Source organism: Oryctolagus cuniculus, chromosome 5 (genome assembly GCF_051225735.1).
Source record: "Oryctolagus cuniculus isolate XC-2025 breed Fujian yellow rabbit chromosome 5, ASM5122573v1, whole genome shotgun sequence".
Classification (NCBI taxonomy): Eukaryota; Metazoa; Chordata; class Mammalia; order Lagomorpha; family Leporidae; genus Oryctolagus; species Oryctolagus cuniculus.
In genome coordinates, this window is record NC_142871.1 from 162,781,429 (window position 1) to 162,802,394 (window position 20,966).

At 54.1% G+C, this 20,966-nt stretch overlaps 1 protein-coding gene and 1 long non-coding RNA gene across 3 annotated transcripts in view; one reads left to right on the top strand and one right to left on the bottom strand.

Annotated features, from left to right (window-relative positions):
- Positions 1-1,572: 1,572 nt before the first annotated feature.
- Positions 1,573-7,030, bottom strand: LOC149126838 (uncharacterized). The gene is made up of 2 exons (XR_016234325.1): positions 6,644-7,030; positions 1,573-2,629 (listed from the first exon to the last, which is right to left on the bottom strand). It is a non-coding gene; the product is annotated as an uncharacterized LOC149126838 (long non-coding RNA).
- A 104-nt stretch (positions 7,031-7,134) lies between these two features.
- The window catches only part of TXNDC5 (thioredoxin domain containing 5), a 30,627-nt gene continuing 16,795 nt past the window's right edge, over positions 7,135-20,966 (top strand). The window contains exons 1-3 of one of the 2 annotated variants that reach the window (XM_089333439.1): positions 7,135-7,500; positions 12,854-13,003; positions 17,995-18,109. In XM_089333439.1, the coding sequence (XP_089189565.1) occupies positions 12,915-13,003; positions 17,995-18,109 (204 nt within the window). In that variant the 5' untranslated portion in view covers positions 7,135-7,500; positions 12,854-12,914. Of the gene's footprint in view, positions 7,501-7,713; positions 8,014-12,853; positions 13,004-17,994; positions 18,110-20,966 lie in introns of those variants that run through there. The other variant, XM_070074436.2, reaches the window with a different exon arrangement.

Here is a 20,966-nt window from a genome sequence, read left to right on the forward strand (position 1 = left end):
GGGCGCCAGATTCTGTTCCGGTTGCCCCTCTTCCAGGCCAGCTCTCTGCTGTGGCCCGGGAGTGTAGTGGAGGATGGCCCAAGTGCTTGGGCCCTGCACCCCATGGGAGACCAGGAGAAGCACCTGGTTCCTGCCTTTGGGTAGGCGCGGTGCACCGGCAGCAGCACGCTGGCCGCAGCGGCCATTGGAGGGTGAACCAACGGCAAAGGAAGACCTTTCTCTCTGTCTCTCTCTCTCACTGTCTAACTCTGCCAGTCAAAAAAAAAAAAAAAAAAAAAAAAAAAAAAAAAAAGGTAAACCATTCCCCTGAGTTCAGAATTTAGGATAGTGTTCAGGGCTTGAGGCGGCCATAAACAGCTGGAGCCTGAGAGAAGGGTGTTCCCACGCCCATGTGGATCATCCCAGCTGCAAGGCCAAGGCCATCCACACCAGCTAGCATGACCAAGAGCAGAGCAGGGGCTTAGTGGGCAGCTTTCATCGCTGGTGGGAAGTTGGCTCTCAAACCCGGTGCTGATGGGCGAGCCCCTGGGGGCCTTGCACCCCAGTGGACTGTGAGAGGAGGACAGAAATGTTCACATCATAGCATCAGCTAGGGGCGAAGAGATGGGAGAATGGCAGGGTGAGAAGGTAGAGAGCCAGAGTGTGCATAGACCAGGTGAGCCTGTGGGGAGCCAGGGGCTTTGGACAGCAGCGCTGTATTTCAGATGAAGGCTCACAATCCACTCAAAAGAGGAACTCCCTTTACCCACACCTTTCCCTGCCCCCCATAAAGCCCACGTGGATCTTGAAGGATTTTATCTCCCAAGCACCTGAGTCTATTATGTTATAATGTGTTTTTGTTTGCCTGTTAATTATTTAGTAGATTGTGTTGTCCAAGATGCATGTGTGGGTAGTGAGTAAATATCAAATTCCCATTAACCAATTTAAAACCTTGGAAATAGCTCTGCTTCCTTGGATGACTCCCGGCTGGGAACTGCTTTGCTCTTTGTTTTTTTCCTTTTGACTTTTTTTCTGATGCTATCAGCACCCTAGCTTTGGCCCCCTTCTCAGCAAACACACTTGAACACTCACAACGCTCATCAAGAAAAACCAGGTTATCTTCTTCTTCAGAAGCACCTCCTAGAAAGGTGTGCCCAAAAGTAGAAGAAAAGGATGTAAATAGTTTCAGTGCTGGCCTCAAAGTACCCTTTTTAGCTCAATAATCACGTTTTCAGTCCAATAATAAGTCAAGATGCACCTGTCAAAGTGCATGCTCCAAACCGTAGCATGTTGGTTTCTGAATGTTCTGTTGGGTCCTCCTCCCAAGGTGACAGCACCTGGGAGTTTGCATTCCTCTCACACAGTGGAAAACGAAAGCTGTCGTTTGTCCCAGTCCCAGGCAACTCCCCCTTCCGTCCTCATGGTGCTGTCTGGGATGAGGACAGCCTGACAAAGAGTGGTAGCCAGCGAGCATTCAGGCTGCTGTCAGACAAGAGTGCAATTCCTTGAAGGCTATAGATGTGCAAGTTGTAAAAAGGCAGTGATAGGAGTCGGGTTTTCATTACTATAACAAAATACCTGAGGCAGGCAGTGTTATAAAGGAAAGAAGTTTATTTTGGCCCTTGATTAACGAGGTTCATAATCCAGGATCAGGCAGGCACTCCTGGCTCAGCCTGTAGTGATGACATTCTTGCTGTCCGAGCCCCGAGGCAGCACAGAGCACCATGTGGCCAGGGACAGAGAGCGGGTGCAGCTGTTTGTGTCTCTGTGGTTTCACAGATGTCACCAGGAGTCAGTGATAGGGGCCCTACCCTAATAACCTTATCCGGTTGCTTCCCAAAGAGCCTCACCTCTGAACCCCAGAATTAGATTTAGTTTCTACCACTAACAGGAGACTCTGGGGACTGAATGCCTGAGTTCTTGGGGACAAAGAGTCAAGCCACAGCAGCCATGCAGCCACACTCATTTGTTAGCAGTGAGAATGTGGACCCCCATACCTACTGCCTTGCGTGCTCGGGCTGTGATTTTGGGAAGCCTCTTTCAAGGAATCCATGCTGTGAAAGTAGACAAATGAGACTTCTCGTCTGTTCCTTGGTTTAACACTTTCAATAAACACATATTGAGTACCTGCTGTGCACCAGACACCGTGTTCACATCTCTCAGCCCAAGGAGCTCCCAAGTGTAGGGGAGAAGTCTGGCCCTACCCGAAAAAGGTACAAAGCAAACAATGACTGCCCTGCTTGGGGGTATGAGGGACAAGCAGATGTTATCACAGTTTAGTATAGGGGGGATTAACTCCTGCTGGGCAGCAGAATTCTTTCCTAGAAAAGTTGCATTTATTTCATTGTTGTGAAAGTTAAGTTGTTCCTCTATTTTTGGGCTTCTCTGATCAGAAGCCAGGCTCTCTAAGCAGACCCACTGGGAGATGCTACCGCAGGAAGGGACATGTCAGTCCTGCAGGAGAGCTGGGAGTTGGGAGGAAGAGGAGAGAGCCAAGATGCTGAGCTGCTGGGTGTGGACCCGGGGGCAGGACGGTCATGCAGGAAAGGCAGTGAGGTGATCGGCCCACGGAAACTGTGAGGTCCTTCCAGGCAAAGGGAGCTGCTCCAGGTGTGTCTGGGAAGAGGGAGTCATTTGGTGTCCATGGAGCCTGGGAAAGAGACATGGGTAGAAAGGTGAGTTCCTTCGTCTAACACTCAATTGTCTACCACCTGTCAGGCACAGGTTCTGGTGGAGGGGAGTCTGGAGGTGGTGTCTGGCCTTCATGGGAGATGAGAGCCAGAGGACGGATTGCCTCAGTTTGTCTAGAGTGGCTATCACAAAATACCCGACTGGGGACTGGTGCTGTGGCATAGCAGGTAAAGCCACCTGAGATGCTGGCCCCCCCTTATGGGTGCCAGTTCATGTCCCGGCTGCCCCACTTCTGATCCAGCTCCCTATTGGTGGCCTGGGAAAAGCAGTGGAAGATGGACCAAGTCCTTGGGCCCCTGCACCCATGTGGGAGACCCAGAAGAAACTCCTGGCTCCTGGCTTTGGTCTGGCCCAGTGCTGGCTATTGTGACCATCCAGGGAGTGAACCAGTGGGTGGGAGATCTCTCTCTCTCTCTCTCTCTCTCTCTCTCTCTCTCTCTCTCTCTTTTTGCATCTCTCCTTCTTTCTCTGTACCTCTGACTTTCAAAATAAATAAATAAATATTTTTAAAAATACCCAAGACTAGGTACGTTATAATGAGATTTGTTTATCTCACAGTTCTGGAGGCAGAAGACAGGGCAGCCACACCTGGTGAGGGCCTCCTGCTGCATCACCGTCTGGAAGATGGCATCACTCAGCAGGGACGTGGACAAGAGACGGAGGTCACGTGGCCAGAGAGGAAGCGAGAGCCAGAGCTCCGTGCTAACTAATCCAGTCCTGTGAGACCTAACCCACTTCCAGAAAAGGTGCATTAATCCCTTCGAAGGGTGGTGTCCCGCGATCTAACTACTTCTCATTTGGCCCCATCTCTAAAATGTTCCACCACCACTCAGTGCTGTTGTGTTGGGGACCACGCGCTCAGCACATGAACCTTTGGGGGACAAGCCGTATCTAACCCACAGCACGAGTAAATACATACATCTGCCCCAAGTGGCATCAGATTTTGAAAAGAGCCGTGCAGAAACTCCACTGTGCAGGGATGAAGAGAAGTCAGCAGACAGATTGGGGCTGCTACAGAGAGGTGCCTGGGAAAGGTGTCCCCAAGGGGATGCCCTGAGGTCACTACAGAAGACAAGGGAGGGAACAAGCACAGGACCCTGCAAGTGTGAATGCCTGAGGGGAGGGCTGGCCTGGGTGGTGTTTAGGATCATCCCTAATAGCCAGGATCTAGCACGGGGCAGAGTGGTGTGAGATGAAATTGTGCCTTCCATCAAGACCTTGGAAGCGCAGTGTAAGCACCTGGAATTTTATTGCACGTGAAAAGGAAGCCAGTGACAGAGCTGATTCCATCCCAGCTGTGGCCTAAAGGGTGGGTTGCAGGGAGCGGGGTGGAAACCACAGTCAGGATGAGAAGTGGAAGAGCAGTGCGGGGAGGAGTGAGACCACTGTGATGTGTCAGGAATGGGAACGATGGACTTGTGGGTTGGGGGTGGGAGATGGGGTGCGGGGTGAGGTACTGCAGTGAGGAAAAGGGAGAAGGACGTTTGCGACCCAGGGTTCCAGCTTGGGCCAACAGCAAGGAAGCAGCATTTCCCGAGGTGGAGAGACAGGGTAGCAGATGGCTACAGGAGTTCCAAGTTTGGTTTTGGCTGTGCCTGCAAGACGACAAGAGGAGGCATGCAGTAAGAAGGGAGAACTCAGAGAGGTGCCGTCTGCTATTAGATATTCTTGGCCTCATCAGGACATAGATGGTGTCTCGAGCCAGGCTGAGTGAGAGCACCCTAGGGAGTGAGTGTTGAAGGAGAAACGAGGGCTGGAGGCTAAGTCCTGAGAAACTAACATCCACAGGTTCATCTAGGAGCCTGAGGAACAACAGGTTGAAGAAGGAGGCAATTCAAAGAAGCAGACAGGGGGCTGGCGCCGTGGCTCACTTGGTTAATCCTCCACATGCGGTGCTGGCATCCCATATAGGTGCTGGTTCTAGTCCCAGTTGCTTCTCTTCCAGTCCAGCTCTCTGCTGTGGCCCGGGAGGGCAGTGGAGGATGGCCCAAGTGCTTGGGCCCCTACACCAGCATGGGAAACCAGGAGGAAGCACCTGGCTCCTGGCTTCGGATCGGCGCAGCACAGGCTGTAGCGGCTATTTGGGGAGTGAACCAACGGAAGGAAGACATTTCTCTCTGTCTCTGTCTCTCTCTGTCTATAACTCTACCTGTCAAATTAAAAAAAAAAAAAAGACAGGACAGCAGATCTAAAGGCTGGAGCTGTGGTGCAGTGGGTTAGGCTGCCACCTGCAGTGCCAGCATCCCATATGGGTGCTGGTTGAAGTCCTAGATGTGTTACCCATTTGCTTATTAATATATCAGAAATTAATAAGCCATGTGGGTTCTTGCCATGAATTCAGAGAATTCTGAATACTGGCACATAAACCAGGCAGCATAAGTTTTAAGCTTTTTATTTAGTGAGAGAAATGCATAGGAGATCCAGGGCTCTATCTAAAAGAGAAAGGGAATTCTAGATTCATACTGAGCGCCAGGAGCCAGGAGCCAGGAGCCAGGAGCCAGGAGCCAGCCATGTGGAGGAACATGCAAGCCAGAAAGCATGGGGTGGGTGGCCCAAAGGCCATGCGCCCTGAAGGCGTGGGGCAGCAAGGGGATCAAGCGCAGGGAGGAAAAAACAGGATCAGGCCCACCGTGCTTCAAGTCTTTAATCCACTTCCAAAGGGGAGTGGTTATGTAGCCCGATTGGCAGGTGGGCATATAGGTGGGGTCAGGTAGGGGGGTGAGGTCACACAGGGTCGTGGTGAAGGCGTGGTCTTCCAGCTCACAAATCTGATCCATTTTACCCTGTATACTGCCTCCATCAGATGCTCCGTTTCCAATTCATTCAGCTCCTTAGTGCACCCGGGAAAGCAGCAGCAGTTGGCCCAGGGGCTTGGGCCGCTGCCACCCACGTGAGAGACCCAGATGGAGTCCAGGATCCTAGCCTCAGCCTGGCCCAGCCCCAGGTGCTGCAGGCATTTGGGGGATGAACCCGTTAATGGAATCTCTCTCTCCTTCTCCCGCTCTCTCTCCCCCTAACATTGTCTTTTGAATAGATCTTTAAAAAGAAAGGACAGCAGATTGAGATGGGACCAGTGCCACTTGCCGCAGTGCTGCCGGGAAGCCTCATCAAGGAGCAAAGTGCTCACCTGACTCCCGACCATGGACCTCCTGGGTGACTTTGAGATTAGCTTCAGAGTGGGGTAGGTCTGCGAGCCGCAGTGGCATAGGCTGAAGAGTGAACGGAAGCAAAATGTAGCTAATTCTTAGCGAGACAGTTTTGCTACAAATGGGGATAGCTGACTGGGAGGCACTAAAGCATGTTTGTAGATTGGTTTGTAGATCCTGCCTCCCAGCAGGAGGCAGTGATGGGAGATTCTTGCACAAGCCCAAGACAGGATGCTGCAGGGGGAAAGCCCTTCGGCAGGTGAATGTGGGGCTGGGGCACATGTGAGATTCCGGTGGCTGCTTCAAACAATACACAAGCAATCCTCTTAGAGTTCTGGAGGTCGGAGTCCAGAAGCAGTTCCAGCGGACTCAAGTCAAGCTCTCAGAAGCCGAAGGTCCCCCCCGAGGCTCTGGGAAGAGCCCATTCTTACCCCCTTGTAGTTTCTGGAGCTGCATTCCTGGCCCTGCTCCCTCCTGCCATCTTCCAAGGTCTCTGCTGGTGTCATGTCACCTCCCTCTCTGTGGTCACGTTTCCCTCTGCCTCTCTCTTACAGGGACACTTGTAACCAAGGGCCCAGATAACCAAGGAGAATCTCCCCATCTCAAGACCCATCATTTAATTATAAAGTCTCTTTTTTCTTGCCATAGAAAGTGGCCATCAGAGGCTGTAGGAATGAGGACCTGGGAATCTGTAGGGGCCATATTCTGGAGCACTGGCCACTTTCCTGGGTTTTAGTGAAGAGTTTCCCAGGGACACACGGGGAAGGGGGTGGGGGGAGAGGAAGCCACTCCACAGAGGGCCTTGAATGGCAGAACCAGGAGTTTACCTTTTACCCTGTACACAGGCCAAGCCAGTGTGGCAGGGGTTGGGTCCTGGTTCAAGTTGTAGCCCAGAACTGTCATGGCCAAAGGCAGGCTGTGGGCAGACTGATGCTCCAGCCGTGTGAATGAAGGAGATGCTTGTGGTCTGGCCAAGGTGTGAACACAAGATGGTGGGAAGAAGTGGCGGATGCTGGTTATGCCGTGGGTTTGAATATGGGGACACAAGCGCTTCAAGCTTAAGGGGTCAGAAGGATAAGGTCTGGAGGGAAATTGAGGGATTTGGCAAACCACGGAGAAAAGTTCAAACCTACAGGTGACTCAACCCCAGGTACCTGGGGTTTGCTGGGTTGAGGATATTCAGGGACCAAGCAGGAACCAGGACGCCGCCCAGTGATCTCCTATAATTCACCTGCAGATCCCCAGGGCAGGGCTGAAGCTCCGATTAGCACCTGTGATAAGGAGCATGTACAGGTGTGTGTTGTGAGGCCTCCAGCCCAGGGGCTGCCTCTCAGCTGCTCCCTCCACAGGGGCGCGCTCAGCCGGGAGTTGGGGTGTGGCAATTCCCTTGATGAACGGGGTGCCCGCCGGTCCCGCAAGGATCTGGCTGCTTTGGCCTCCTCCCTACTTGCCACAGGTCCCCAACAGGTTAGGGCAGCGCAGGGATTCCAGGGAAGCGGCTCAAACCTCGGAGCCCAGGCCCAGAATCACGGATTAGCAGGTCTGGCCAGGACTCTGAGTCACGCAGGTGCAAGCCCTACCCAGGTCGGCCCAACTTCTTACACTCTGCAGACAGCCCGGGGTCGCTGCGCGTGCGGAGGGGAACCCAAGGCCGACCTGCCCTGTGCCCACGGTGCAAAGACCGGTAAGCGGCCTGGGCTTGGGGAGGCGCGGGGAACCCCCCCACCACAGTCCCGGGAACTGCTGGAGGCCCGGGCCCTTCGCCCCTTCCCCAGCCACCAGGACGCTCGGGGGCGCGCGGACTCAGACCCCAGTCCGGCGGCGGGCGCGCGCGGCGGCGGCGGCGCGGGCGGGGCGAGGAAGGGGCGCGGCCTCCCCGGGGCGGGGCGCGGGGCGGGCGGCAGGAGGCGGGCGCCGGCGAGGGCACCGGCCGCCGCGGCGAGAGCGCGCCCAGCCCCGCCGCGATGCCCGCGCGCCCAGGACGCCTCCTCCCGCCTCCGGCCCCCGCTGCTGCGCTCCTGCTGCCGCTGCTGCTGCTGGGCCATGGCGGCGGCGGGCACTGGGGCGCCCGGGCCCAGGAGCCGGCGGCCGACGCCGGGCCCCGGGAGGACCCGCACTCCAAGCACCTGTACACGGCGGACATGTTCACGCACGGGATCCAGAGCGCCGCGCACTTCGTCATGTTCTTCGCGCCCTGGTAACGGGCCACGCGGCCTGGCCCCTGCCCCGCGCGCCCCAGCGGCCCGGGCCGGCGGGAGTGGGGCGCGTGGGCCCCGCGCGGGTCCTGGCTTGGGGTGGGGGGCGGGTTGCATGAATGCCGTGGGCTCGGGACTCCCGGCCGCGGGTGCGTGGGCTCCGGGAGCCCGGGGGGCGTGGGCTCCGCGGGCCGGCGCCGGCCGCTGACGTGGCGTTGGGAGGAGGGGGCGGTCCCCGAGGGGAGAGCCGGGAAAGGCCGTCCTCGGCCGCGCTCCCCCGCTCCTCTGTGCCCCCGCAGGGCCGCTGGAGCCCAGCTGTCACCCGGCCAGCCCTGCGCCCCAAACTTCTGCGCCGGCCGGCCCGCCAGGAGGGTCCCTCCCGCCGGCCACGGAGATCGGCCGTGCGCCTTTGGTTTAACTGAGAACAGGAACTCTCGAAAGTGTGGTTCCCACTTGGAGCGTGTTTTGTCGGGGTGGGGGGGCTGTGCCATGCAGAGGAGAGAGTAGGGGTCCCCAGACCGGAGCCCACCGTCCCCACTGGGGAAGAGGGAGAGGAGGCGGCGGCGGCTCCGGGTGATCCCGGCTTCTCAGCCTGGGGCTGCAGTGTGGGCCTCGCGGTGCCCCGGGAGCCCCCACCCCGGGCATTGCCCACGGCCGCCGTCCTGCCGGGCCCGCGTGTCCCTGTCCCGAGGCCGGCGCGTTCTCGTGCGTCTGAGCAGAGAGACTTGGGGATGGCCTGGCGCCTGCCTGCTTGCTTGCTGCAGAATTCAGTGTTCCTCCCAGGAGCTCGGAGAGGTTCACTGGGGAGGAAGGTGTAGGGAGGAAGAGAGAAGAGGCACTGAGAAACTGGCCTGTTGGGACAACTGTGCCTGTTAACGTGGGGTAGACGTCTCTGTGCACTCTAGATTCTAGCTGTTGCAGCGTCTCCGCTCTCTGGGAGCCGAGGTGAAGTTTGGGGCTGCTCCGAATCGTAGGCATCGCTTATGGACAGTGTATCTGGGGAAGACGTTGTGCTTCAAGGTCTCTGGCACCCACTGAGTAGTGATGGAGGCAGTGTTTCTAGCATAACAGTCATTAGTAGTCACTCCGTGCTAAGCGTTCCAGGGATACACCTCACTGGAGCCAGTATAGGCAGAATGAGCCTATGGGTTTCCTCTCTTTCTAAAGAAGAGGTGATGTGGAGATGTAGGAAGGGCCGGTGGTGCCCATGGTGGTGTTTAATTGTGAGGTCTGTGCAATAAACACCAGCTAGCCTGGACTGCGAGTGCCCTGGCCAGTCTGGGCACTGGGTGTTTCGTGTCTTTTTCATTGTATGTAGCTTACAGATGTTTAGGTGGATGCTCTTAGAAAAAGTAACTAAATTTTTAAAAAAGATTTACTTATTTATTTGAAAGGAAGAGTTACAGAGAGGCAGAGAGACAGAAAGAGAGAGAGAGAGGTCTTCCATCCGCTGGTTCACTCCCCAGCTGGCTGCAATGACCAGAGCTGTGCAGGTCAGGAGCCAGGAGCTTCTCCCGGGTCTCCCACGTGGGTATAGGGGCCCAAGGACTTGGGCCATCCTCCACTGCTTTCCCAGGCCACAGCAGAAAGGTGGATTGGAAGTGGAGCAGCCAGGACTCAAACTGGTGCCCATATGGGATGCCGGCACTGCAGGCAGCGGCTTTACCCATTTCCCTGCAGCACGAGCCCCAGAACATGGAATTTAAATATAAATTTGTTTGATGGTGGCTTTACCTGCTACGCCACAGCACTGGCTCCTTAATTTTTTTTTTTTTAAGGTTGTTTATTTGCAAGGCAGAGTTAGAGGGAGAGACAGAGATCTTCCATCTGCAGGTTCACTCCACTGATGGCTCCGATGGCCAGGCTGGTCCAGGCTGAAGGCAGGAGCTTCATCCAGATCTCCCACGTGCTTGACCGGGTCCAAGTCCCTGGGCCATCTTCCGTTGCTTTCCCAGGTGGACTAGCAGGGAGCAGGATTGTAAGTGGAGCACCTGGGACACAAATGGGTGCCCATGAGGGCTGCTGGCTTCAGAGATGGTGGCTTAACCCACTACGCCACAACGCTGGCGCTGTGCAACTCAATTTTTATTTGTTTGCTTCTTAACTGTCTACATATTTAAAAAGAGATGTGTGGGCTCCCATGCTGGAGTGAAGAAGGTGAACTTTTTCAGAGCAGTTCGGGGCTTAGATGGAATCCGCTGTGAACCGTCCCCACTTGGCACCTCTTTCCAGTCTTGGCTACTGTGGAAGGGGGCAGGGACACCATGTAATGAAAACATTGACCTGTGGATTCTGAACTTGGCAGGCATGAGGTTGTCCTGCTGCTGGAGATTTGGGGCCAACATCAGGTCACAGTTTCTCTGGCCAGTTTGTGGGTCACTCTGAACCTGGTTGGCAGAGAGGTCAAGGTTAGGACCAGGTGTCTTTGCTCTGTTTCTTGGCCACAGGCCTACCTCCTGAATGCAGCTGGCTCTCACAGAGTGCGTGCTGTGGCTGCTGTGGCGACAAGGGCCCCGCACCAGAAGCACTGACTAGCTGGCACCTGCAGATCTGTCACAGCCATCCCCGGGGGAGGGCCGTGCTCAACTTGGTGCTGGCTGAGGTGGCCCGTTTGGTTTTAGTGCCCAGTGAACTGACTTGTTATTCTTGTTCTTCGTCTAGTCTTGTGTCAGTTTTAGCAGTGTTTCAGAGGAGTTCTGCTTCCAAAATGAGCATTTCTAACCAAACTGCCCCAGAGTCTTAGGCCTTGGTGCAGGCCAGCCCGTGGTCACTAAGTAAGTCCTCCTAGTCCAGCATTAGCACAGACCATGGCGTCTTTGGTTCAGCGTCAGGTGTACCTGCCATCAAGGTCGTGTCTATACATGACAGCATCACAGATCATGTGGTAAGACGCTCGCTTTCTAAGCAGTTTGCTGGATCTCAGGCCAGCAAAGGGACAAGGAATTCGCATATCCCGTTGTCTGCGTGCTTTGGAATTCTGTGGAACTTGGCGACTTTTTCCTTACCTTTCTCTCTGCACCCCCTCCCTTTTGCCAGACTCACTTTGTTGAATCTTCAGAAGTTAAACCCACACGTGCAGTTTTACTGTGCTGTTTTTCATTCATTTTGCTAAGAGTTGGCTAGCTCCTGGGAATACATTGGTGAAAATGACAATACTTGTCTCCTTGGCATTCACGCCAAATATACCTAAATACAGCACTGGGCTTTCCTTCATTGTTAACTTCCAAAAAAGAGGGAATCATTTTATTTCACTCTCATATGAAGCAGATTCTCTTAGCTCACCAAGAAAGTGCTACTCAGGAAAAACATATTAACTTAAACTCTCTCAGCACCATCTTTAGATACCTTCTTTCTTTCTTTTTTTTTTTTTTCCAACTCTGCAGAGTTACAGAGAGAAGGAGAGAAAGATCTTCAGTTAGCTGATTCAATCCTCAGATGGCTGCAATAGCCGGGGCTGGGCCAGCCTCAAGCCAGAAGCCAGAAATTCTGTCCGGGCCTCCCATGTGGGTGGCAGGGGCCCAAGCACTTGGGCCATCCTCTGCTGCCTTCCTAGCACATGGGCAAGGAGCTGGATTAGAAATGGAGCAGCCGGGACTCGAACTCAGTTCTCATATGGGGTGCCAGTGTTGCAGATGGGAGCAGCTTGACCTGCTGTACCACATTGCCAACCCCTGGATGCTTATTTCTGAGATCATTTGTCAGAAAAGAGAAGAGGCAGAGGGTTGTTAGTGCAGATTTTATTGAAATATTATTTTGGGGAAGAACTCACCATTATATGTATTGGATGTTCTGGCAAACAAGCATTTTTTAGATATAGATCACTTTAAGAGGCAGTGCAGCGAGTAGTGACCTTGTCGACATGAATGTGCACTTGCAGATAAGTGAGAAAGAACCCATGTCTCATAGTGCTGTGTGACTGCGTTTGAAGAGTGCAGTAAAGTTTCCAGTGTTGTCTCCTAGGGAATTCGAATGTGGCACTGCAGACAGCTGGGCCCAAGTGAGAGGCTCCTGCCGGATGACTCGGGGTAGCCCTAGCAGAGGAAGGCGCTGGTGCCCCCATGAAGAGTGGCAGGACACCATACCCCAACTAACTAGCGTTATTGTAACTGATAGGTGATTTGAAAATATCTACGATGTAACCGAATTTACACAGTGATTGTTACAAGTAGACATTCGGTTGTTTCAGTTTGGGGAGCCATAGCTTCTCATTAGAGAAAATGCAGTAGTGACTGAACTCTGAGGTCGCCTCGTGTTTGTGGCTATCTGGTTATGTGACCAGCTTGTGACAAATAAAGGAGCAATTATAGCAAGAAGTGCGAAGCTACTGCCATACTTGGAGAGCAAGGAGCTTTCCAGAGAGGGGGGGAGAGGCTGGACCCAAGCAGCTGGGGAGTCAGGGAAGCCTTTCTGGGGGAGGTGACATCCAAGCTAGGAATTAGGTAGAATTTCATGTCAGAGGGAGAGAGCGTGTGTTCAGAGTCCCGGAGGCACGCCAGTTTGTGGCCTTTCAGGAAAGCTACAAACACCATGGGAACACTCAGGGGGAGACAGCAGGGGAAGAGGGGCACATGCTGTGGTGGGCTCTGATACAGCAGTCAAATGTGGGAGGTCAGCAGAGGCCAGATCAGGGAAGACCCAGAACAGCACCTGCTCCGTTCTCGCTCTGCGGCAGTTCTCTGGAGGGGCTTCAGCAGGGAGTGGGGTCCTGCAGCCATGGTGAGCTTTCCATCTGCTGCCATGTAACGAAAGGACCAGTGCCCATGACCCCAGGGTGGAGGGCTGGCGTGCTCAGACACGCAGGCCCCAGGCACTCAGCGTCCTGTTTCTCTCCCCTCATTACAGGTGTGGGCACTGCCAGCGGCTGCAGCCAACTTGGAATGACCTGGGAGACAAGTACAACAGCATGGAAGACGCCAAGGTGTACGTGGCCAAAGTGGACTGCACGGCCAGCTCAGATGTGTGCTCCGCCCAGGGGGTGCGAGGATACCCCACGTAAGTGGGGAGGGAGGGTGCGCGCCTCCCGGGTGGTTCCCCACCTGCTGGCTGCAGAAGGAAGCCCCAGGTTAAACAGCTTGCTTTGTCGTTCTGGCATTTCTGTTGTTGGGGGACGGCTCTGTTTATTGCACGTCTGTTATAGATGCCCCTTGTGTCCTCTTTGGAAAAAGTGTGAATTGATCAGTGTCGGGTTTTCCTGTTTGTAAGGGGGAGTGTCTACAGGATGGTCATGGGGCTCCCTGAGATCCTGCCGGGGCCCATGTCCCATCTGTCTTCCATGATGTGCACAGACTCTGTCACCTCGAGTTGTTTTCCGTGTGACTGGCACAGGGAAGGGAGGTGACATGCCGGAGTACAGTTCTGATCAGTGATCCTGCTTGCCCCTGGACATCAAGGCCTATTTTGTTTTTTGGTTATAAGAAGCAGAAACCAAAAATGACCTGTTCTTCCAAAGAAGGGATGAATGAAAAGGCTGGGGTGAGCTCCTGAGACCCAGCCCAGGGCTGGGGGGGTCCATTTCTCCTGCACCTCCTTTCAGGTTGGTTAACTTTGCAGCTCAGCACCTGTGTTCCTGTGGGCAGACTGGGCTAGAACATTCATTCCAGGAACAGTCGTGGGGGCAGGGAGCCATGGTCTCAGAGGAAGACGGTACCCCCCCTGGGGCCAGCGGCAGACCTGGGATGGGGAAGTGGTTTTCTGAAGAAGTAAGGATGCTGTTTCCAAAAGTTGGCCCCCATGACACTCTAAACACTTGTCACAGTTGAGTAGTGAAGCCACGTCTGTGTAATTCATTACTTGACTAATAGCGGGCCGTCGATGAAGTGTCTAAAATCAGCAGCCATCTGAAGACCTGAGAGGCAGTGGGGGGAACTCTGGGCTGAACATCGCAGCCACAGTGGGGTCCCAACACTACCAGCGACTTCCTGTGCAGCTCTGGCTGCGTCATGTCACCTGTGTGTAAGTCAGGTGGTGATGGTGCCCATCCCCCCCCCCCCCATGTTGTTATGGGGTTAGATGGAACCATCTGTGTGCAAGCACAAGACTGAAAAGCACACCCAGTAAATGTCAGGGTACACGTTTGGCGTTTCCATTCGGTGGCCGCTTGCTAATCTAAGTATCATAATCCCAGTGTCACATCAAATTAGATCAAGGGGAAGGTCCCTACTGTCCGCACCTACTAAAGGCATTCGCTGCCTCGTGCTCCATGGCATTGCCTTTGACGTGAACTCTGCTCGGCTACCGAGCATCCCAGAGAAGCCGGTGAAGGGGGACGAGGGTGCTGCTTTGCTGCTGGGAGCCTCTTACTTGAAGGTGCAGGGGGTCAGCACAGGTGGCGTGGTGCTGGTGTCTGGCCACTCATAAGTAGCTCTCTGGGACTGTGAGGCTGTGCAAGCCACGGAGCACTGCACCGGACCCGCTCAAAGCACCATTTGGCTGCAACTTCGGGTGTTCCATAGATGCGTTCACAGACTCAAAAAGCTCTCTCTAGCAGATCTGGTCTCCCTGAGTGAGACAAGCACTGGTTTCATGTTGGTGAAAAGCATGGATATGAGCTCACACCAGCGTGAATGTGGCCGGGGGCGAGGGCGAGGGGGGTCCTCCAAGCCTGGAATGCAGGAGGCCGTGAGCTGTGTCACGTCGGAGCCTGCACAGGTTGCCTGGGGGAGCTTTTACTTCCTCTAAAACCGACCCCAGCCTGGCCCAGGGCTGCCCCGGGGCATCTCGGGGAGGAAGTCAGATAGGAGCTTTCTTCCCCATTAAGTTTTTGAAGTGTCACCCGTTATTTTCCATAGTGGTAGAGCCTCATCGTGCAGCCGTCCAGAGTGGCGCCCACTGGGGACTTTCCTTGCCCTGGGCTCCCTGAAAGAGAAATCGCAGTGCACAGATGCCCACGGGGAGGCTTGGTGATGGCGGGGAAGTCAGGCTGTGCTTTGGACCTGGGTTCCTTGGCCCAGTCTCCATCGCGTCTTCCACCTCCATCCACAGTGAGAACTGAAGTCGGGTGTCCCTTCTACTGGAAGGTCTGAAATGGAAGCTCCAGCTCCATCCTTGTGCTCCATGAACTTAATTAAGGAAGAAGGTCTGAGTTGGGGCAGGTTAGAAAGATCTTCAGCACAATAAGGAGAGTTGTGTGTGTGTGTGTGTGTGTGTGTGTTTTTTTTTTTAAAGGCAGAGTTAGAGAGAGAAAGGTCTTCCTTCTGTTGGTTCATCCCCCAAATGGCCGCCACGGCCGGCGCGCTGTGCCGATGTGAAGCCAGGAGCCAGGTGCTTCCTCCTGGTCTCCCAGGCGGGTGCAGGCGCCCAAGCACCTGGGCCATCCTCCACTGCCTTCCCTGGCCTCAGCAGAGAGCTAGACTGGAAGAGGAGCAACTGGGACAGAATCCAGCGCCCTGACCGGGACTAGAACCCGGGGTGCTGGCACCACAGATGGAGGATTAGCCTATTGAGCCATGGCGCCGGCCAGAGATTTTTTTTTTAATATTTATTTATTTTGAAAGAATTAGAGAAAGAGAGATCATTCATCCATTGGTTCACTCCCTAGATGGCTGCAATAGCTAGCCCCGGGCCAGGCCAAAACCAGGAGCCAGGAGCTTCTTCTGGGTCTCCTATGTGTGTGGCCAGGGCCCAGCACTTGGGCCATCTTCTGCTGCTTTCTTAGGCCATTAGAAGGGAGCTGGACATGAACCAGCATCCATATGGGGTACTGGCATTGCTGGTGGCGTCTTTAGCCACTAAAGTACAACGCCAGTCCCAGGAGAGATTTTTTTTTTTAATTTATTTTTTGTTTTGTCAGCACATACCAAGTTAGAAAAATCACAGGCTAGATAGATCTTATTTATTTATTTTCATTATATTTGAAAGGCAGAGAGAAGAGAGGTCTTTCATTGGCTGCAACAGCCAGAGCTGGGCCAAGCTGAAGTCAGGAATTCAATTGAAGTCTCCCTGTGGGTGGCAGAGACCCAAGTTCTTGAGCCGTCACCTGTTGCCTCTCAGGGTATGCACCAGCAGGGAACTGGATCAGAAGTAGAGGAGCTGGGACTTGAACCAAGGCACTTTGATAAGGGATGCATGCAACTCAGGCATTGACTAAGCCCCTGTGCCAAACCCTTGCCTTTACTGTATTGTTTTAAAATGATTGGCCACGGCTGCTTTTTTCTTATTATTTTAAGTGTTTATTTTACTTTTTTGAAAGGCTGAGAGACAGCCTCTTCCATCGACTGGTTTACTCCCCAGATGTCAGCAACATCTTGGGCTGAGGCAGGCCAAAGCCAGGAGCCATAGCTCAATCTGGGTCTTCCCCCGTGGGTGGCACGGCCCCAGGTAATGGGGCCATCACCTACTGCCTCCCAAGTGCATTAACAGGAAATTAGAATTGGGAGCAGAGCCGGGACTTGAATCCAGGTCCTTGGATAGGAGATACCAGCATCCCAAGTGGTATCTTTATCTCCCTGCCAAATGCCAGCCCCAATCTTGGTGTATTTTTAGCTTCAGAAGAGTAAGAAGTAAATCTGACAAACCCTGATCCTTTCTCTTTCCTGCCCTGAAGACTTTGGGAGGGTGGGGAAGCACTGGCAGGGAGGGAGGGAGGGGACTGGGATGGCAGAGTAGGCCCTCTGTTTCCCTGTGGGCCTGGGTCCCACAGCCAGAGACCCTAGGCCCCATGGTGGACGGTGAGCGAGGGTGGGCAGTGTATGGCCTTAGGTCCTGCATAAGGCCAGTCTGCCCGTTTTAATGTAAGTGCCTGGTCTAGCCGTGGCTGGGTGGCCTCATTTTAAGGAGAGCTAGCTATTTGTTGTAGCCTGAAGGTTGCTGTGCTCCAAAATTCCTGGGTCGAAATCCTAAATCCCGAAGTGATGGTGGGCTTTTGGGAGTTGCTGGGGTCACGGGGGTGGAGCTCCCATGGCTGGCACTGGTGTCCTTACAGAGCGGCCACAGAGAGCTCTCTTGCCCCTTTGGCCATGTGAGGCTGTAGCTGGGAAGCCCCATCAACAAACCAGAAGGCCCTCACCAGATGCTGCATTCGCCAGCAGCTGGATCTCGGAGCTCCAGACTCCAGAACAGCACTCTGTGGAAATCTGTGGGTCGAAACCCACCCGAGTCTTGGGCATCCACCTTACAGCTGCCTGAACCTAGGCGCCGTGCAGACCTCCAGTTCTGGCTCGGTGCCTTTTTTACGATTCCGATTCTACACATTGGTCATGGCAGAGGGTGGAGACCTTAGGTGGGTAGGGTTTGCCGGCAGTTGCTGCCCTGAATTTGTTTTTTCTTCTGTCCGTAGCCTCATTTTCTCCCCCAGTTCCTTGCCCCTTGCACGCAGTTAAGGAGCCTCTTTTTCTATTACTGGCGGAGTGACCCAGGAACCGGAAGTGCTGGTTTCCTCCCCGCGGTGGTGTCTTTTGCTCACCGTTTAAAGGAGCTGCTCCCGTAGCCTCTGTTCAGAAAGAAAGGAGAGTGTGAGAGAACAGCACCAGCGCTGAAGATGTTCTACAGTAGGGAACTCGGGTTCTCCGAATATCTGGGTAGGCAGTCAAGTACCAGCCAAGGGAGCCTGGAAACGCCTTGCAGTCTGAATTTGAACACACACACACCCTCACCCCAGCTCCCTCTGCTGAAGCCTGGGGATGGTCGCACACCCCGCAGGCAAATGCCTGGGGCTCCTGCAGGTGAGCCTGGAACACCTGCAGCTTGGGGTTAAACTCAAAGCAGGAGGCTGGATGTTTTCACCTCGCTTTTACATTCCTTGGATAAAATCAGAAGCTTCTGAAAGTTTAGGATGACATGAATGCAGAACCCCTGAGAACATTTCTGTAGTAAGCCCAGGTTTTAATGGGACAGTGGGAGCTGGCTGTAGGCTGCCGCCCTTGCACGGCCCCTTCCCCACGCCCTCCCCAGCTGAGTTTGCTCCCCGAAGAGACCACACCCTGGACTGGGAGCAATGGAAGTGCTTGGGAGTTTGGCTCAGTCTGATCTGTGGTGGTTCTCCTCAGCCTGAAGTTCTTTAAGCCTGGCCAAGAAGCCGTGAAGTACCAAGGTCCTCGGGACTTCCAGAGCCTGGAGAACTGGATGCTGCAGACGCTGAAGGACGAGCCCGCGGTGAGCGCGGTGAGTGCCGTGCCCCTGGCCCCCTGCCCCTGCCCTCCTGCTGCCTTTGTGGGGGTTGGGTGGCACTGGGCAGAGGTCAGCCAGCCTCAGCAAGTAAGGCTGCCTTGTAAAGCAGTTTTGTCCACTTCTAGAGTCCATTGATGCTATAAGGGAAAGTTAACCTTCAGAAAAGATTTATTTATTTGAAAGAGAGATGCAGGGAGGGAGAGATGGGCGGTCGCAGGGAGAGAGAAGAGATTGATTGATTGATCTTCATCTGCTGGTTCACTTCCCCAAACGGCCTCCACAGTCGGGGCCAGGCCAGGCTCAAGGCAGGAGCCTGGAACTCCATCCAAGTCTCCCACGTGGGTGCAGGGACCCAAGCACTTGGGCCATCTCCTGCTGCTTTCCCAGGTGCACTAGCAGGGAGCTGGATCGGAAGTGGAGCAGCTGGGACTTGAACTGCTACTCTAATATGGGATGCCAGTAAAGTTAACTTATCTTAGTAGGTGTACCTGTGGTTCTTTGTCTTTTTTCTAAGATTTTATTTCTTTGAGAGGTAGAGTTACAGAGAGAGGGAGAGACAGAGAAAGGTCCTTCATATGCTGGTTCACTCCCCAGATGGCTGCAACAGCTGGAGCTGGGCAGATCCGAAGCCAGGAGCTTCTCCTGGGTCTCCCCTGCAGGTGCTGGGGGCCAACCACTTGGGTCATTTTCCACTTCTTTCCCAGGACATAGTAGAGAGCTGGATCGGAAGTGGAGCAGCCGGAACTTGAACCGGCGCCCAAATGGGATACTGGCACCACAGGCAGAGGCTTAGCTCCCTGTGCCACAGCACTGGCCCCTAAAGTTAACTTTTTAAGAAAAGCTTTTTGTTACAGAAACATTCAAACATTCACGAAAGTAGAGAGGAGCTTGAGGAGTTCCCGGGGTTTTGTTACCCTCGTTTGTCCCCTCTGCGGTCCCCAGGCTGCAGTCCTTGCCTTCCCGAGTTGACGCAGGGGGAGTGCTCGTTTGGTTGCAGCCCTGGTGACTTAGCCACTCACTGTGCGTCCCTGTGGGCGCAGAGGCTCGGTTAGACTTGTGTCCGTAGGACTGGAACAGTGGCCAGCGCTCACCCCGCTGTCTGTTTCAGTGTAACCGTACGGGCGCCTGAAGTCCATGCATGGAATTACAGTGTCAGCAGTTAACTGAGACCGCTACGTGGCTGTGTCGGGGGTCACCTACTGATTGGAAGGTGGTCCTTGGGCTCGCGCAGCCGCAGCAGCTGTTACGCAGCCGGCAACTCTCTCTCGGGCTGGGTGGTGAAGGACGTGAACAAGCGCTGACCAGAGACATCTAATTTTGGGTAGCAGGGAAAGCCACAGACCTCGGAGAGAGGAAATTTGCATCTCATTCATGAGAAGGAAGCCGGGTGAGCAGGTGCAGCTTTCACACAGATTTAAACCTCGGCGCCCGTTGTGAAGATGTTCTCCTGTGCAGGGAGGGGTGCGGGACGGGGGGAAGCAGAGGGGAGTGAACAGCCTCCCATGCGCTGTATTCTAACGTTTTTCACTGAAGGTGCTGGCTTATCCAGCAGCCAGTAGCAGGATGGGAGAAAGACTTCGTTTTGGGGGTCAGCTTCCCTGTAGGGGAACAGCAGCCCCGAGTGGAGGCTGGGAAGGACTGAGGGATGGGTCTGGGCTCAGCACCCACCTGAAGGGGCGGCCCGTGTCCTCCGGGTGCGGGAGGCAGGGCCGTCACTGCCACTGAGCCAGTCACCCACACTCCAGGTGGCTGCGTCTCCGAGCAGTCGGGGCCTTGGGGGGTTTCCAGAAACAGTGACCATGACGGTGCTGCTGACCGCGGAAAGTTCAAGTGTGCACACTGCACATGGGTGGGGCTTCCCTCATCCAAAACGCTAGGGACTGCACCTGTTTCAGACTTCGGATGTTTTTTCTCATTTGGGAGCACTTGCGAGGATATAACGAGGTAGCTTGCCGATGGGACCCAGGTTAGACACAGAATTCATTCATGCTTCAATTCCAGAGTTTCAAAGGTAGATTTAGAGGTGACTTTAAGGCACACTGGGTTTTATGCGCCCTGTGGTTGTGTGAAATCTAGTGTCACATTTTCTCCCTGTGTCATCACGTCAGTGCTCACAAAATTCGTGATTGTGGAGCATTTCAGATTTTAAATCTTCGGTCTACAAACCAGAAATTCTTCTCAATTTGCAGTGAAAACTTCCTTTAAGAGTTATACCCGGCCGGCGCCGCGGCTCACTAGGCTAATCTTCCGCCTTGCGGCACCGGCATACCGTGTTCTAGTCCCGGTCGGGGCTCCGGGTTCTGTCTCGGTTGCCCCTCTTCCAGGCCAGCTCTCTGCTGTGGCCCGGGAGTGCAGTGGAGGATGGCCCAAGTGCTTGGGTCCTGCACCCCATGGGAGACCAGGAGAAGCACCTGGCTCCTGCCATCGGATCCGTGCGGTGCGCCGGCCGCAGCGCGCTGGCCACGGTGGCCATTGGAGGGTGAACCAATGGCAAAGGAAGACCTTTCTCTCTGTCTCTCTCTCTCACTGTCCACTCTGCCTGTCAAAAAAAAAGTTTTACCCAAGTAACTTCACACATACTTTCTGTATGTCCATACAAGGTAAATTTAGAGATTTTTTTTTACACCCTTCATGTTATGGCAATAATAAACCTAGAGAAAGAAAATCTGTTTCTCATACTTTACCCCAAATTTTGTATTTCCATGTTTGCTTCTGTACTTTTTTGCATACACGGTTGTCATCATACAAGTGTTTTATTTCTTTGACTTTCACACAGTTACATTGTCTTTATACTGATCATAATTTTTATATTGTGTGGATTTGTTGTAATTGGACTGTTTTGTCAGTAAAT